At 42.4% G+C, this 17252-nt stretch overlaps 1 protein-coding gene across 4 annotated transcripts in view; it reads right to left on the bottom strand.

Annotated features, from left to right (window-relative positions):
• The window catches only part of SON (SON DNA and RNA binding protein), a 37184-nt gene that overhangs the window by 15721 nt on the left and 4211 nt on the right, over positions 1 to 17252 (bottom strand). For all 4 annotated transcript variants that reach the window (XR_011804494.1, XM_072026540.1, XM_027449158.3 and 1 more), the window contains 4 exons: positions 7029 to 17117; positions 5113 to 5273; positions 4338 to 4478; positions 3614 to 3802 (listed from right to left, as the gene is read on the bottom strand). Coding sequence is in view for 3 of the 4 variants with exons in the window: in XM_027449158.3 (XP_027304959.2) it covers positions 3614 to 3802; positions 4338 to 4478; positions 5113 to 5273; positions 7029 to 17117 (10580 nt within the window). In the remaining variant the exon portion in view is untranslated. The remainder of the gene's footprint in view (positions 1 to 3613; positions 3803 to 4337; positions 4479 to 5112; positions 5274 to 7028; positions 17118 to 17252) is intronic.

Below are 17252 nucleotides of genomic sequence, written 5' to 3'. Positions count from 1 at the left end.
AAGCTCAATGAAAAACTCTGCTCTGTGTGCATATCAGCCAATAAAAAAAAACATTTTGGTATGTTAGAACATAGATTATGGCTAGTATACAGCTCTTATATAAGTACCTGTGCTTCAAATGCTATCTCCTTTATGGATTGAAGGCATAAAAACAACAATATTCAGAGACACGTGAAACTTAGTTGAACACATGCATGTGAAGGAGACTGAAAGGGTTGGATCTGTTTAAATTATGGAAGAAACCGAATAACCAAAACAGCAAATGGCACATAGACAAAAATTAGGTGTTTTGTATTTGTGTTTTGTTTTTGTTTTTTTGTTGTTGTTGTTGTTTGGTTTTGGTATTTTGTATTACAACAGACTTATCTAATATTAGCCAGCATCTCACAACCTCAGCTTCTCGCATTATACTAGAATAAAGGGCTAGTGGAAAAAAACAAAACCAATTTAAAACTGATTCTGCTGAAAGAAGAATATAGCTAACCCAGAAAATCTCTGCCACAAGAGACACATCAAGAATTTAGTAAATCCTGAAATAACAGTAACAGGCAGACAAATAAAGTCTACAATCACATGCAACATAGCAATTATTTTTGTATTCTGGCTATTAAATCTTAGTTTAAGATGGGGGAAGGTGATTTTTTGTTGTTGTTGTTTTTTTACAGCTCAGGTCAAAAAGTATTTCCTCCAGGAGTATCATTCCCTATCATGTTGCTAAAGCATCTGGCATTGACCAAGACAGACTCAAAATCCCATAAAGTCCAAAGAGTCTATGAAACTGACTTCAATGTTTATGTATTGTCCCAGATGACAAAAACACAGACTATAAACAAGGCATAAGAAGAATTAAAAGATTTTCTATCAATCACTCAACACAATACTTATGTCTGCAAAAGAACATTTGTTTGCAATATACACTGTCTTGCATTAACAAGTTCCCCCTTATACAGTTCAATTCTTTAAAGTTTTGTTTGTGAAACTGGTTCAGGAGATAAATGAAAGTTATTCTACTCACCAAAAGCTTCAATCCAGCAATACACATAGGCATGCAAGTAGTCCACTGAAATCACATTGGGACCACTCACATACTTAAACATACATGTGTACTTTAGTGCTTTACCGGACTGGGGCCTATTAGTAGATACCCTGGTTAGTTAGAATTCCCATACACTTTCCCCACATGGTCAGTCACCATTTTGGAGACCAGCATGGCTTTGTATTATGTCAAGACACGCGATGGCAGCTTTGGATCTTGGAAAAAAAAAATCTCTGCTTGAAGTATGAAAAGTTGTTATTATTTAGTCAAGTAAAACAGTTTCAAGTTCAGCATGCTATTCTCTGTCAGAGTTTTGCCTTTCCAATCCTGAGTTTTCATAACATTTTCCCCACACACACAAATACTGAATCAAGCAGGAAGAAGCTGACAACAAAGACGAGCATTTTGTGACACACTTTGTTAGTCCACTGATACACTAAATGCATTTCCTGCATTTTAGATCAAGAGGGCTTCTCTGCATAATAGTCACCACTGTATATTCCAAACTTAAATCCAACATTTTATCTCTGTACTTTCAAGCTTTCAAACATAACTTGTTCCTTCTATGCTTCCCTGGCATCTACACGCATGCCGATACTTCAGATTAATAGAGGCATGACTTTTTTCCTCCATCTTGTACCACCACAAACAACTGTTTTAATAAAGTGTTAGGGTGTTAATGTAATTTGTAATATTTTAGCAGGGCCATTTTAGGCTGCGTAAAACCGTAACTAATCCTGTGACTTGAACAAAAAGATAATAAAACCAATTATATGTTTGTTTTTAGTATCAACACAGACTTGAATCAGAATTGTGACAAGCACATACCAAAATTAGCAAGCAAGCAATATGAATGGAGGTAAATTGTATGTCAAACCTCCTGAAGATCGAAGCATGCTCCCTCACCACCCTTACTCTAGCAGCAAGGGAGCTTATCTGCTTCTGTTGAGCATAATAAGCATATCTCATCCATAAACAGTCCCATAACATTTAAAAAAAAATAAGTCATAACATTAAGCAGAGAAGCACTCTGTTACCTTTCAAACTCCCTGGAGAAACATACAGGGATCCTGCTCTTACAAGAATTTTCCTATAGTTCAAGATTAAGGACTGCCAAACACAATGGAATGGGTATGTTCTGCTGTCAGCTACTGACCCTCGAAATCACCCTTAACACAAACCACGTTAAGGTAAATGCAAATGAAAATATTTATTTACAAAATATATAAACAGACAAAATGGTTACAAGCATTTATAAGGATACACGTGACAGAAAGGAAAGCTATGTTGAATATATTTACTCCAATGCCATTTTTAAAGGCTTCTTATACATCATCAATACACAAACCATCAGTGCTTGTCTAGCCCCATTTGTCAAATGCCTCCTGTCTTTGGCAACCTGAATGTGGACATCTACACAGCTTGCCTGAACCAAGCTTATCATTAATTACTTGAAGACTTTTTACCGCCTGGTAAAAACATGGCCAAGTATTAGCTTAAAACATTCCTACCCTGTGGGCTTTTTTTAAAAAAAATACATACACTTATAACTGGGAACAATATTCTGTACAAACAGTTCAGAGCATTTGGCTCAGTAGTGGTTCTTGACACAGACCAGACAGCAGTTAATATCTACACTGAGACAACAGCGAATTTCAGTGCCTGACCCTCAAACTCCGCCTTTAGGGTGTACAATAAAAGTGTCTGTTGAATGTGTTAAATTCACGGATTTTGGTGCTGTGAAAAACACAGAAGAAAATACCAACTGTGCTTTGGGAAGTGAATTGTACAATCTTAGAAAATCATTGAAAAACAAAATGCACCAAGGTGAAAAATGATTTAATCAGAAATCGAAAGCAAGGCTTTCTTATTTATTTGCTTTGAAAGGCATGAGAGAACAAGTCTTTAGATGCAATAAAGTGACATCAACTTGGAAAAAAAAGAAATATCTTAAATAATTTACTTAATTACAAAAACCCCAACAAAATATCCTTTTGAAGACATCTCAAGGGGAAAAACATATATTTTTTTCAGTTTATTATACATACAATTGAAATTTCCTTTAGAAGGCCATATGGAAGACAACTGTATAAGAAAACGTGACTATAAAGTTGAAAAAACGAGTAGATACATCCAATGAAACAGCAGTTTTAAAAACTACTTTCAGATCTATTTTTAATGGATTACATTCCGATTCAATGTTATTGCTCTAACATTGGTAGGACAATTTTACTTCTTACTCCTTTTATTAAAATCTCAACTTTGGGTAACAACCCTTCCGAGAAACTGGGTAAGAAACTTGCTTTTCAATCTTCAAGCAAAAGTTTCAATTCTATTGAGACAACAAAGTTGCTACTTGACAAAAGCACACAGTATGGGTACAGGATGCTTTCATCATTGCTCAAACGAACACGGTGAGCAAACCCGGAGACTGCAGCAGTTCAGCTAATTAGCTTATTAGAGTGCAAGATACTACCTATGCGCACGTTTTTTTTTCGCAGGCTGCAGTTTGGCACCAGACTGACCAGGTAACGGTTTCTTTTTTCTTAAAGTATACGCTTTCCTTCCCTTCCTTACCTCAATGGATGGTTTGGGGAAAACATCATCCTTGCTATCTTCTTTGCCTTTTTCAACTGGAACCCATTCTCCATAGACACTATCTGCTTCTTTTTTCCTATGCTGAGACCCAGATGAAACAGGAAATTCCTTCGACAGGCTGACCTGATTTTTTGGTTGTGGTGGTGGTGCTGGTTTTATGCTGGGAGTCTTAAAAAAAAAAAAGTTGGAAAAAGTTAGAACCTGAACAAACATAACACTTGCAACATGTCTTTGAGAAATAGCATACTGCATACACACTTGGTATTAGTACTTAGTTTTCACAAAACAGTCATCCTGCTTACTGATATCAAACTCAAAGCAAATTCTGGGAAGAAAAAAAAAGCATCTGCAATACCCATATGATGATAAAAAGCTCTACATTATTATCTATACAGAAAGTAGTTTTTAACCTTTTCAGTTTCTAGTGTTTTTTAATAGCAACACGGGTATCTAAGCAAAATAAGCCTGTGAGACTGTTTTCCTTAGAAGGTTTCGCTAATATCTTAATAGGCCACACAAATCTCTGATAGGTTCCTCTGGCAAGAGGCAAACAGAGCCCACGCAAGCTGATAACGCTGGGTAAACTCCCACTATCAAACGAACATGGATATGAACAGTAATTAAGCCGAGAACAAAGAAACAATGGGAAAGGATGATGCTAAATGGGTCAAACAACATCATTGCAAATCACAGAAGTACTCACACTTAAATTGAAAAAAATAGGTTTGGGTTCATTGAGCTTAAATGGGTGATTATAGAAAGGACGTTCTTCCTCCTCTTCATCAGAAACATGAGGCTTATTCACTATCACATCATCTGTGCTTTGAGCAATCTTCTTGCATTTCTGGGAAAAAGAAAAAAAAAGTCAGGGGAAATAACATTTGTGAATAAGCCTGGACCTTTCAACCAAAATGGACAACACTTTTACAAAGAACATTTGGCTTCTCTAAAGTAGGAGGTATAATCTGAGAAAATCCTTTAGAAACGTTACCAGTATATTTACTTTGACTTCTTACACATATTAACAAGTATCACTCATGCAGCAAACAGAATAGACAAACTGTTAAATCCAATCCGAAGAAAACTGTAAAACTAGCTAGTTTCAGAATGTGTGCCAAGGGCTACAAGGTTGTCTGGCATCCCACAATCCGAAAGGTCTTCACTGTATAAAAAAATTGCCTATAAATTCATGAAACTACTACACAGGAAAACCTAGGAATTAAGTTACTAATACTGCCTCAATTCCACTAGTAGTGCAGAAACCTAGCCAGAAGCAACAGCTCTAAAAGATCGCAGATTTCTTCTGAAATATTTTGAGGTTGGCCAGGTGCACAACACATCCCCATGTTATATTCAATGGCAGTCTGACCTAGTAATACATAACCACTATAGGCATACTGCAGCCCAGAGCAGTTTACCAAGCAGTCAAAAAAAATAGCTTGCTTATTTTCAAGTTCAGCATTGTTGTTCTCACTTACCTCAGTGAGTTCCTTCAGTGTATCTCTTGACGACTTCTGACTGGCTTTGTCGTCCTTCTTTTGAGATAACATAGGCATCAGGCTTGGTGGTAAAGGAACACCAGACTTTGCACACATGGCAGCTGCATTAGCTTTGGCTATTTCCAGTAGCTGGGCCTTGTCTAAAAAAAAACATAATTAAAAAACAAAAAACAAGATTTTTTAAAAATCCTGATATTTTAGTAATAAATAAGCATTTCTAGCAAACTAAATAAAGTCCAAACAAAGAAAGTTAACCCCTCTGTGCATCAGAGAAACAGGGAATGAAAATAAAGTATATCTTGTTTGATCTGCCAGCTTGCAAGTAAGTAAGTTGCCACTACCTCTGCAAACAAAGTTTAACAAAAATCCTGAAAGGGTAACATTCTTTTACTACTTAAGCAATAGAAATATATATGGGCTTGCTGCATAATCAGAGCATCAAGGTAGACTCTAAGGACGCTTTATACAAAATGATGTTCTGTTCTAATACTTCTCTGGGGCATTCATGTTAACTTTTTTGAGACAGAAATAAAAAAATCCTAAGTTCCACAAATGGAGCTTACTACACAAGAGCTCATCTCAAAATGAGATGTTTCTTTATGAAACTTATGATTTAAAGGAACTACAAGGCCTCTCTTCCTCCAGTCACAGAGAAGTGATGTAGGTTCATTAGGATTTTTTCTTACTTTCAAATCAGCTGGGTTTGGCAGTATTTTCAGAAGCAAGCTTAAGTTTCACTTCTCATTACATTTTGAACATTAACCTACCAAAACTCCAGCAGGAATAACTAACATGCATGCAACCACAGCAAGGAACATAGTCCATAGCCACATCAAAAAGCAAAGCATGGTTTCTCACACCACATGAGAAACAAAGTTTAGGGCCATAAACCTGGTGCTTAGAGTGTTACTCGTTTCTAAGTAGTGCAAGAAAAAGAACTGAAAAAAATCTTACAGTATGGAAATCAATGTTGGACCAAGATCTGCACCAATTGGTATCATACCCTAGCAGTCTGAGGGCTTGCTTGCAAATAAACCTCAACCTACAAAACCCCAGGGAACAGCCACTACCAACACAGCGAACCTGAAGTAAGCAAGCTAGAAACTAGCCAATTACATCAATTTTATTATTAATTTAATATTGTTAAGAACACAAAATACGTTAACTTATACTAGGAAGCTAGGGTATAATTCAGTATGTTAATTTCAGCTGGGAGTATCTGAAAATCCAATCGTAGTAGAAATAATCACAGGACAACTAATCTCACCTCAAGATTCAAGCATAAAATCAAGAAAAAAATTGCATTTTCAAGCCCATAAAAACGTGCAGCATAGCCCATCAATCCTCCATATCACGCATTTGGTTGATAGTTCAACAACCTCCCTCTTACTATAGCAAAGCTTTTGAATATCAGATACAAAAGTGGAAAAGAGACAAGAAAGAGTAAAAGAAACACAAAAACAAGTTACAGCCAACAACAGAGCTAACTCCCCAGCTGGCATTTACTTTTGCATGTTCTTTCATTCCCAGTTTGCTCTCAAGAAAACTAGAAATTCTTAACTTTCTTAGAGACTACTTGGCCTTTACCAATAGTTGCAATGAACAGTGTTCCTCAAGACTGCAGCAGACTACCTTTGCATAAAAGCCTTGAAGTATATTTATATATAGAAACTTTATACATGTATCGTTGCTTTAAATGCACTTGCACCCAAATGGGAAGTGCAGATTCAGATTCAACATGAATGTTTTCTCAAAGTTACTGCTTAAATATAATGCACAAAATGACCTCAATAAATTCCTTATGAATGCTACAGAGATGTGTTAAAATACGACTGTGTAAACAAGCAAAGTACTGTGTAATTATGAAACCACTAAAAATAAAAGTTATCACTTACCTAAGTCCGTAAGACGTTTAGGTGACCTGCTTGAAAATCTTTCTGATGATCTGGACCTACGGCGATCAGGTGATCTGCTGTAACCCCTTCTTCTCCCTGAAGACCTTGATCGGCGCAGTCGAATTGGTGACCTACTGGAACTCCGTCTCCTTCCTCTTGACCTTGATCGCCTTTGACGGATAGGTGTTCGACTCCTGCTCCGTAATCTGAGGGATATCCTACGATCCCTTGAGTCTGATCTTCTCCTTCTTCTATCAGCAGATCTTGATCTATTTCTCTGAGATCTTTTGCGTCTGTCTCTAGATAAAGAACGCCGCCTTCTTGATGCTGACCTTGACCTACTCCTCCTTCTGTGCCTTGAACGTGACAACGAGCTAGATCTAGAGCGACGGTTAGATTTTGATCTTGATGTTCTTCGCCGCGTTACAGACCTGGAGCGATTCCGTCTAGAGCGAGAGTCCGTATCGTATCTCTGGGATCTGCGCTGGGAAGACCTGGAGCGTCTGCTTCTGGATCTCCGTGAGGACTCTTTGTCTGCTGCTTTTTCAACAGATTTGGACAGACTCCTCTGCCGACCAGTGGACCTGGAGCGTCTACGCCTAGATCTTCGTGAAGACTCTTTGTCTGCTGGTTTTTCAACAGATGTTGACCGACTCAGTTGGCGAGCAGTGGACCTGGAGCGTCTACGCCTGGATCGCCGTGATGATTCTTTGTCTGCTGCTTTTTCAACAGAAGTGGATCTACTTTTCTGGCGAGCAGCAGACCTGGAGCGTCTATGTCTAGACCTCCGTGAAGACTCTTTGTCTGCCACTTTTTCAACAGATACAGATCGGCTCATTTGGCGAGTAGGAGAGCGCCTGCTCCTAGATCTTCGTGAAGACTCTTTGTCAGATATTTTTTCAACAGATTCAGACCTAGATTTCTCACGTTCAGAAGACTCAGAACGCCTGCCTTCAGACATGAAGGAGGAGTCCTGTCCCTCTGACTTCTCAAGAGGCATAGACTCCTGGTGTTTGTCTTCAGCTGCCAAAGAGGACTCCATATCCTCACCTTCTTCACCAGCAGTAGACTCCTGGTCATCTGAGGATGTGGAGTCTCTTCGTTCGGCTGCCAAGGAAGGCTCTGCATCATCTGCTTCTTCAGCAGTGGTAGACCTTGATTCACGTCCATCAGGGGATGCGGAACGTCTGTGTTCAGCTGTCAAGGAAGGCTCTGCATCATCTGCTTCTTCACCAGTGGTAGACCTTGAATCATGCTCATCTGAGGATGTGGAGTCTCTTCGTTCAGCTGCCAAGGAGGGTTCTGCATCCTCTACATCTTCACCAGTGGTAGATCTTGATTCATGTTCATCTGAGGATGTGGAGTGTCTACGCTCAGCTGTCAAGGAGGGCTCACGGTCCTCTGCTTCTTCACCAGTGGTTGATCTTGACTCACGTCCATCAGGAGACACAGAACGTCTATGGTCACCTCCCGAAGAGGGCTCCAAATCCTCTGCTTCTTCACCAGCAGTAGACCGTGACTCATGCTCATCCGAAGACACGGAGTCTCTACGTTCAGCTGTCAAGGAGGTCTCCCGATCTTCTCCTTCTTCAGCTGTGGTGGACCTCGACTCACGCTCATCAGAAGACGTGGAGTCTCTTCGTTCACCTGTCAAGGAGGGTTCCACGTCCTCTGCTTCTTCCCCAGCTGTAGACCTTGACTCATGTTCATCAGAAGACACAGAGGATCTGCGTTCTGTTGTCAATGGTTGTTCCGAATACTCCGCTTCTTCACCACCGCTAGACCTTGACTCATGCTCATCAGGGGATGTGGAGCGCCTACGTTCAGGTGTCAAAGAGGCCTCTCGATCTTCCATTTCCTCATCTATGAGGGATTTCTGGTCGTGGCCCTCGGGGGACACAGATCTCCTATGTTCAAAAGTCAAAGAGGACTCTAGAGCCTCTTCCTCCATGGGAGACTTCGGCTCATGGCTGTCATGATATGGAGATGCGGAACGTCTACATTCAGATGTTGAGGAGGGCTCAAGATCCCCTGTTTCTTCACCAGGCACAGATTTCACACTGCAGCCATCAGGGGACATGGAGCGTCCTCTTTCAGGCAGTATAGGCATTTCATCATCCATCTTTTCAACGGGGACGGATTTCAAGTCACTAACATCTGGGGACATGGAAGCTCTGTCATTTAACATTGAAGGTTCAAGTCTGTCTGCTTTCTCAGCGGTGAGGGATCTCAGCCTCTGGCCATCAGGGGATGCTGCGTGTTCTCTTTCAGGTGTTAGAGAAAAGTCCTGCACCTCTTCTTTTTGAACAGAGGTGAATCTTACCTCCTGGCTCTCAAAAGACAAAGTATGGTCATTTTCAGATGTCAAAGAAGAATCCCTATCCTCTGTTTTCTCAGCCTGAGTCAATTTTTGTTCATATCTTTCAGGGAACAGAGCATGATCATTTTCATACGTCAGAGAAGGTTCTCTATCCTCTGCTTTTTCAGGACTGGAATGTGGTTCCTGAGCTTCAGGAGACATGGTACATTCACCTTCAGACAGAGACAACTCCTGCACCTCTGTTTTTCCAACAACAGTAGATTGCAACTCCTGGCTATCAGAGGACATCGAACTTTCACTTTCAGATGTTTCAGAGTGTTCCCCCATTTCTTCTTTTTCAACATGGCTGGATCTTGAATCACGGCCTTCAGGAGATACGTCGTATTCATTTTCAGACAGCACAGAACAATCCTGCATTTCTGTTTTTTCAACAGCAGATGACAACTCCTGCCTTTCGGGGGATGCAACATATTCACTACCTGGTATTAGGGAAGCCTCCTGCACCACTGCTTTTTCAGCAAGGGTAGACTGTACCCCCTGGCCTTCAGGGAACGTGGGATATTCACTGTCAGATGTCAGAGAAGGTTCTTGCAGCTCTTTTTCAGCAGGGCTGGCAGCCATCTCATGGCGCTCAGGGGACAGAGCATATTCATTATCAGACAGCAGAGAATGCTCCTGCACCACTGCTTTTTCAGCAAGGGAAGACTGCAATTGCTGATCTTCAGAGTACAAAGCATATTGATTGTCAGGTACTGCAGAAGGCTCCTGGACCTCCACCTTCTCAGGAGAGCTAGACCTCAGTTCCTGGTGGTCCCAGGATACAGCACATTCATTTTCACGTGTCAGAGCAGGCTCTTGCACTTCAGTCTTTTCAGAAGCGTGCAACAGCAATTCCTGGCTCTCCACAGACACTGAACATCTTTCTTTAGCCAGATACAGTTCCCGCACCTCTGTTTTTTCAGTAGGGGTTGATGTCAACTCTGGGCCATGCAGGCCCACTCTGTATTCAATTCCAGGTATCTGTGAAGCATCCTCTACCTCAGCTTTCTTGAAAGAGGTGTGTGTCAACTCATGAACACCAGAGGAAACAGAGTATCTACTTTCCAGTATCAGAGATGGCTCCTGCACCTGGGTTTCTTTATCAGAGGCAGACCTCAACGTGTGTCCATCAGAGGATGCAATGTACCTCAATTCAGAGGACAAAGATGACTTCCGTGCTTCTGCTTCTTCGGTTTGGGCAGCTCTCAAGTCATGACTATCGGGCAATGTGAAAAGCCCACCTTCAGATGTATGAGAAGGCACTGTGGCCTCCAGTTTTTCAGTAGGTGTGCTTACTGATCCCAAAGCATCAGTGGACTTTACGAATCCACTTTCCAGTGGAAAAGAAGGCTTCTGCGTCTCCAGTCTTTCAGCTGCAGTGGATGTCAGTTCACAGCCTTCAGGGGAAATAAAACACCCATGTTCAGGAGCCACTGATAGTTCTGAACCTTCTGTTTTCTCAAAGTAACTGTATTTTGACTCATGGCCATCATGGCACACAGCAATTTCACTTTTAGACATCACCAATGATTCTGTAACCTCAGTTTTTCCAGCAGACAGGTATTGTGATTCACTTACTTCAGAAGACCCAAAACAGCCAACTCCAAGTACTTGTGAAGATGCTGGACCATCGAAAATGTTTTCAGCAAATGAACTGGACTCACAAGCTTCAGAAGATTGGCAGCTTTGTCCTACAGTTGTCAAGACAACTTCCCGCATTTTTGCAGAAGATGAAGTTGAAATGCAGTCAGCTGTGATCTCAACAGGACCACACTCGGACGTCAGGGAAGCATGTGAAGCCTTTACTCTTCCATCAGGTGCCTCAAAGGACCCACCTTCAGATGTCAATGGAAGTTCCTCAGGTTGTGCAGCAAAGCTGGATGCTGATTCACGTCTGTGAGGAGTCTCCAAAGACCCATTATCAGAAGCCAGAGAAGGCTCCCGCATCTGGTCCTTTGCGACTGGCAAGGAGGTTGACTCACGGGCATCAGGGAACTCAGAGCACTGAACAGTTTCAGGTGCTAAAAAAGGTCTCTGAACTTCTGTTTCAAAAGACAGTGACCTTGACTCAGTGCTGTCAGCCAACTCGGAAGATCCACTTTGAGGTACTTGCAAAAACTTCTGAAGCTCTGCTTTTTCAGCAGGGATGTGTCTCAATTCATGATCGCCAGGCACGTCAGAAAGAACACTTCCAGACATCACAGATGACCCCTGAACCTCGATTTTTTCAGAGGACTCGCAATCATCAGAAGGTAAAGAGCATCCACTTCCAAGTGTCGGAAGAGGCTCTGGACCCTCTATTTCTTTGAGGGATGTAGATCTTGACTCATCTTCATGGGACGTGGAAAGCTGAAATTCTGTTAAAGTTGTCTCTGTATTTTCAACAGATGAGGATGTTGATTTGGATGCTGAGGAAGCAAGTTCAGGTGGTGATGAAGATTCCAGAGCTGCTGCTTTTTCAGTTAGCACGGATCCTAAGTCAGAGCCATAAGGTGCGGCTGATCCATTTTCAAGTCTTACAGAAAGCTCCGAAGACTCTGTGTTCTCAACAGATGTGGATCTCATCTCCTGGTCATCTGGGGCTTTGGAGCTACCATGTTCAGACACCGCAGAAGACTGCAAATCTGCTGTTTTTTCATCAGAAGTTTTGGAGTATCTACTTTCTAACGATGGTGGCAGCTCTGGGCCATTTACGCCTTCAAGAGACAAAGCTGACACGGGACCATTAGAAGATTTGGAGTTGCCTTCACTTGTGAAAGGTTCAGGACCATGTACGTTGTCAAGACACATGTTTGACTCTGGATGTTCAGAAGACTCTGCATGCTTGCTACTGCTCTTTGCTGACAATAACTTACTCTCTCTTTTTTCTACAGATTTGGATGTTGACTTAACGCTGTCAGAAGATTTGGAACGCTTTCGTTTGGATTTCTTTGAAGATTCTTTGCGCTTTTTTTCTACAGACCTAGACCTAGACTTGTAACGTTCAGAAGATTTTGAGCGACGACGCTTGGATTTTCGGGAGGACTCTTTCTTTTTTTCCACTGATTTGGATCTAGACTTGTAACGGTCAGAGGACTTGGAGCGCTGACGTTTAGATTTCCGTGACGACTGCTTTCGATCTCTTTTTTCTGCTGACCTGGATCTAGACTTGTAGCGGTCAGAAGACTTGGAGCGCTGACGTTTAGATCTTCTTACAGACGTCTTCCGACCCCTCTTCTCAACAGATCGAGACCTTGATTTTGAACGATCAGAGGAACCAGACCCTCTATGCCTGAACCTCCATGAGTACTCTTTGCCCCCTCTTTTTTCTGAAGACCTGGATCTAGATTTAGAGCGGTCTGAGGACCTGGAACGTCTGCGCCGGGATCGCCAGGATGACAACCTGCTCCCTCTCTTTTCTACCGATGGTGATTTAGACCTGTAGCGGTCAGAAGACCGGGACCGTCTACGGCCGGACCTTCGGGTCTTTTCCAGCGACCTGGACTTAGACCTGTAGCGGTCTGAAGACCTGGACCGTCTGCGGCCAGACCTTCGGGTCTTCTCCAGTGACCTGGACTTAGACCTGTAGCGGTCAGATGACCTGGAACGCCTGCGCCCGGACCTTCGGGTCTTTTCAACTGACCTGGACTTAGACCTATAGTGGTCAGAAGACCTGGAACGTCTGCGCCTGGACCTTCGGGAGGACAGCCTGCTCCCTCTCTTTTCCACTGACCTGGACTTAGACCTGTAGCGGTCTGAAGACCTGGAACGTCTGCGTCTGGATCTTCTGGAAGACAATCTGCTCCCTCTCTTTTCCATGGATCTGGATTTAGACCTGTAGTTGTCAGATGACCTGGAACGTCTGTGCCCAGATCTTCGGGTCTTTTCCAGGGACCTGGACTTAGACCTGTAGCGGTCAGACGACCTGGAACGTCTGCGCCTGGACCTCCGGGAAGACAATCTTCTCTCTCTCTTCTCCACAGACCGGGATCTAGATTTGGAATGCTTTTTTCTGGAATCTGAATAGTTTCTGCTCCTAGAACGTGCTCTTTTAGAGGTCAAACGCCTGGAAGTAGAACGTGACCTTGATTTTTTCTTCCGCTTCCTAGACCTGGACTGGGACTTGGAGCGACTCCTTTTTTGCTTCTTTGCATCATGTTTACTTTTTTCACTGCTTCTATGGCTGCTTTTCTCAACTTTCTGAAGCCTCATCAGGGTCTCCCTCATTCGTGCTGCCACATCAGGCTGCACATCAGATGTTTCTGAATCTCTCGCTTCCGATGCCTCTTCTGCTGCCACTTCTTTGTCAGTTTCAGCTGGCAGAATTACTTCCGACTGACCTGCCTCTGCCCCAGGCACTGGAACTTCTTCTGGAACAGTCTCAGGTACTGGAGCTGCTTCCAAATCCTTTGCGTCTGCCTCTGACCTCGGAGCTGCTTCTGCGTCTTTCAGCTCTACAACAGTCTCAGGAACAGGAGTTGCTTGCAAATCTTTTGTTTCTGCTACACAAGCCGGAGCTGCTTCCAACTGTCTTGTGTCCATGGATTCGGGAGTCCCTGCTGAATGTGAAGAACTAAAAGCTGTTTCTGAAGCTGACACAGATTCTGGAGTAATCTCTTGACCACTTACTGCTACAAAAGGTTCAGATGCTAGATTTTGCTCTGCATCTTTCTTCTCAACAAGCCTGTCATATTCCTGAGCCTGATGAGGAACTCTCACATCCTCCATTTGTTGACACTGCCCCACCTCTGAACGTTGTGCTTCTGCAGCCACTCCACATTCCAGCGTTGTTTCCAGATCTTTTGCGTCCCCGGTTATTGGAACTGCTTCAGAAGATTTCATTTCAGTAGCACTCAACGTTTCTGGAGCCTCTTCTGCAGTAGGTCTGGCTTCAAAAACTGCTTGCAGATGTTCCTGCTTTTCAGTGTGCACGAATTCTGGAATAGCTTCTGAATGCTGTTTTGTTACAGTCAATGTTTCTGAAGCATCCTCTAAGATATTAATCACTGCAGCTTTTTGTGAAGTTTCCAGATCTTGGACATCCATGTGTACCTCAGACCCTCTGACTGTTTCAGAACCTTCCACTTCTGCTGTTGCAGATTCTTTCATCCTTTCCAACAACCTCACTTCTCCAGCTTCTGCTGCTGGCTCCAAGTATTTTGCTGTCATTCCTTTCTCAGTTTCTGAAGCTTCTTCCACATCAGTCATAAGTGATGCCTCAAGTTTTTTTGTGCCTGTCCTCCTTGTTGCAATTACATATTCTACAGTAGGTCCCTGAGTTCTCCCATCTGTTGAAATCATAGATTCTGAAGTTTCTTTCAAGTTTCTCAATTCTGTCACTGCTTCTGATGCCATACTTATTTCTGCTCTTGGCAAAGGCTCTAATACTGCTTCTGAATCACCTCTCTGCTCCTGCAAAGGTCCTGGAGTAGTTTTGGAATACTCTGCTGCTTTGATAGCCTTGTATTCTACTGCTGTTTCAATTTCGCTTGGCTTATGTCCAGTCCCATATTCTACAGTTGCTCCCAATTCTTGCATGTGTACAGGTTTCAAATTTGTTTCCGAAGTACTCATCGCTACTCTTTGCACAGGTTCTAGTACTACTTCTTTGCTCATTTTTGCTTTGTTCATATCTTCTACCTCAGGTATCAAATTTGTTCCCCGGTCTTGCATTAATGTCCTTGTTTCAGATCCCACAGCCATTTCCAGATTTTTCATCTGTATTAAGCCTGAAGTTTTGGAACTTGCTTCTGCACCTTTTACCTCTGCAACTGCCTCAACTTGTGTCAAGCTGTCTAAACCTCTCACTTGTGTAATGGCAGAACTTGTAGCTACTTCCAAATTCTTCATCTCCCCTACAGCCACATGCATCATTTCTGTAACTGGTTCCTTTCTTACATGTGCAATCACTGATTCGGAAGTCCTCTCTGACCTTCCTTCTACAGCCAGACGTCCTGAATTTGCTTCTAAGACTGTGCTGCCAGTTTTGGCTTCAGAATACACACTTCCTCCTAAGCCCATTGCCCCTACAAGGGCCCCAGGCTGCAAGACTGCTTCCAAAGTTTTCATCTTAGCTCTGCCCGCAGACTCTGGATCTCCTAAATCTTCTGAAGCTTTTGTAACTCCTATTTGTAAAGACGGTGAAGTTGCTCCTAAAGTTTTTGATTCTACCACAGTCATTGGTCTTAAGACTCCTGCTGGACCTTTCATTTCTTCTTTCTGCAAAGACAGGGGTGTTGCTTCCAAACCTCTCATGTTTGATTCACTCTCAGAAGTTTTTGAAGCATACGTATTTTCCAGTTGCAGAGTAGCTTGACCTGTTTCTGTATCTTTTGTTCTTGTCCCTGTCACAACTTCCATGGTTGCTCGTGGACCTTGAAAACCCTCCACCATCTGGATTTCTGGAACTGTTCGGGGAATGAGAGTCTGCACAGCGGCTACGGGTTCTGAAGTTGCTTGCAAGCCTTTTGTCTCTGCAACCACATGCGCATCTGTCAAGCCTCTCGTTTCTGTGAAGACTTTAGCTTGTAGGAACGCTGTTGCGGAATCAGGAGTTCCTTCACCTGCTGCTAGGAGTATTTTGGCACTTTTCATTTCCATCTGGGTCTTAAGAGAATGTTGCAAAGCTGCATCTGGGTCTGTTTTACTTTTCATATCTGCCATCATACCTACAGGTTCCACGGCTGCTGCCAAGACACTTGAACTTTCCATGGAGCTGCACTGTGCCACTCTCAAGTTATCAGATAAAACTGGGGGATTCAGGGCTGGTTCCAGAGTTCTACTTACACCCCCTAATGCAGTTGCTCCTGTTACTTTCACTTCTTCCATGTCCACAGACATGTGAGCTGCCTTCACAGTATCGAGATCCGCAGATTTAGGAATTGTTGTCACATCACTTGTCAAAGACACAGATCCTGAAGTCGTTTCCAGCTCTTTCACTCCTCCCTGTGCCATAGATTTTAGAGATGCTTCCGAATATTCCAGCACCTCCATGGCCTCAGATTCCAAAGCTTTCACTTCCCCAGGGCCTTGAGGTCTCAAAGCACTCTCTGTACCTTTTAGTGCTTCTGTCATCTCTGAAGGTAGAACTGCTTTCTGAAGTTCATATTTGTTGGCAACTCCAGATGGGATGCTAGACGAAGCATTGCTTCCAGTAACGAAAAAGTCACCCTTTTCATTCACATTAACAGCTACAGGATAAACATTTCCATAAGACTGTTTAATTTGTTCTTCTCTAGTGCAAATTTGAGCTTGAGTCATACTAGCATTTTGTTGGCTGCCTTCTAAATTAAACCGAGGATCTGTTGCACACAAAGTCCCCTTCTCACTTCCAAGATTTTCTGTAGATGGCTGAGAATCAGTTCTCAAATGGGAAACAAGTCCTAAAGCTTGTCTATCAAGCCCCTCACTTGCTTTTAAGCACAGTTCTTCTGGCTGCATCTGGACAGCCAGAGTTGCATCTCCAAGTCCTCCGTGCTGTACAGCCAATGTGGAGCTTGATTTCTCTGGCATTGAGTGAGCAGCAGGCTGTACGTCTGCATGCTCTCCATGACGTGCACTCAACTTTGACTCCTTTGGCTGCTTTTTATGCTTTTTCTCTTTCTTCCTTTTCTTCTTCTTTTTCTTCTTCTTCTTGCTTTTGTGTTTTTTGTTCTTTTTTGATTTTTTCCTAGGAATTTCATCTTCACCTTCAGCAGTAGAGCTTCTTTTTGTAGACTGAGTACTACTGTTCACAGTATTTTTGTCTACATCTAGAAAAGAAAATATTTTCCTTGTAAATATTATTACAACTACATTTAAAAAATCTTTTCAGGCTAGTAACCAAGTATATGGAAAAAAGGTACAAAAAAAATTAAACTTAACACCCATGCCTTCTTCACTAAACT

This window comes from Anas platyrhynchos, chromosome 1 (assembly GCF_047663525.1).
Source record: "Anas platyrhynchos isolate ZD024472 breed Pekin duck chromosome 1, IASCAAS_PekinDuck_T2T, whole genome shotgun sequence".
NCBI lineage: Eukaryota > Metazoa > Chordata > Aves > Anseriformes > Anatidae > Anas > Anas platyrhynchos.
The sequence above is the reverse complement of the archived record's forward strand: the minus strand, read 5'-3'. Positions and strand labels throughout refer to the sequence as shown.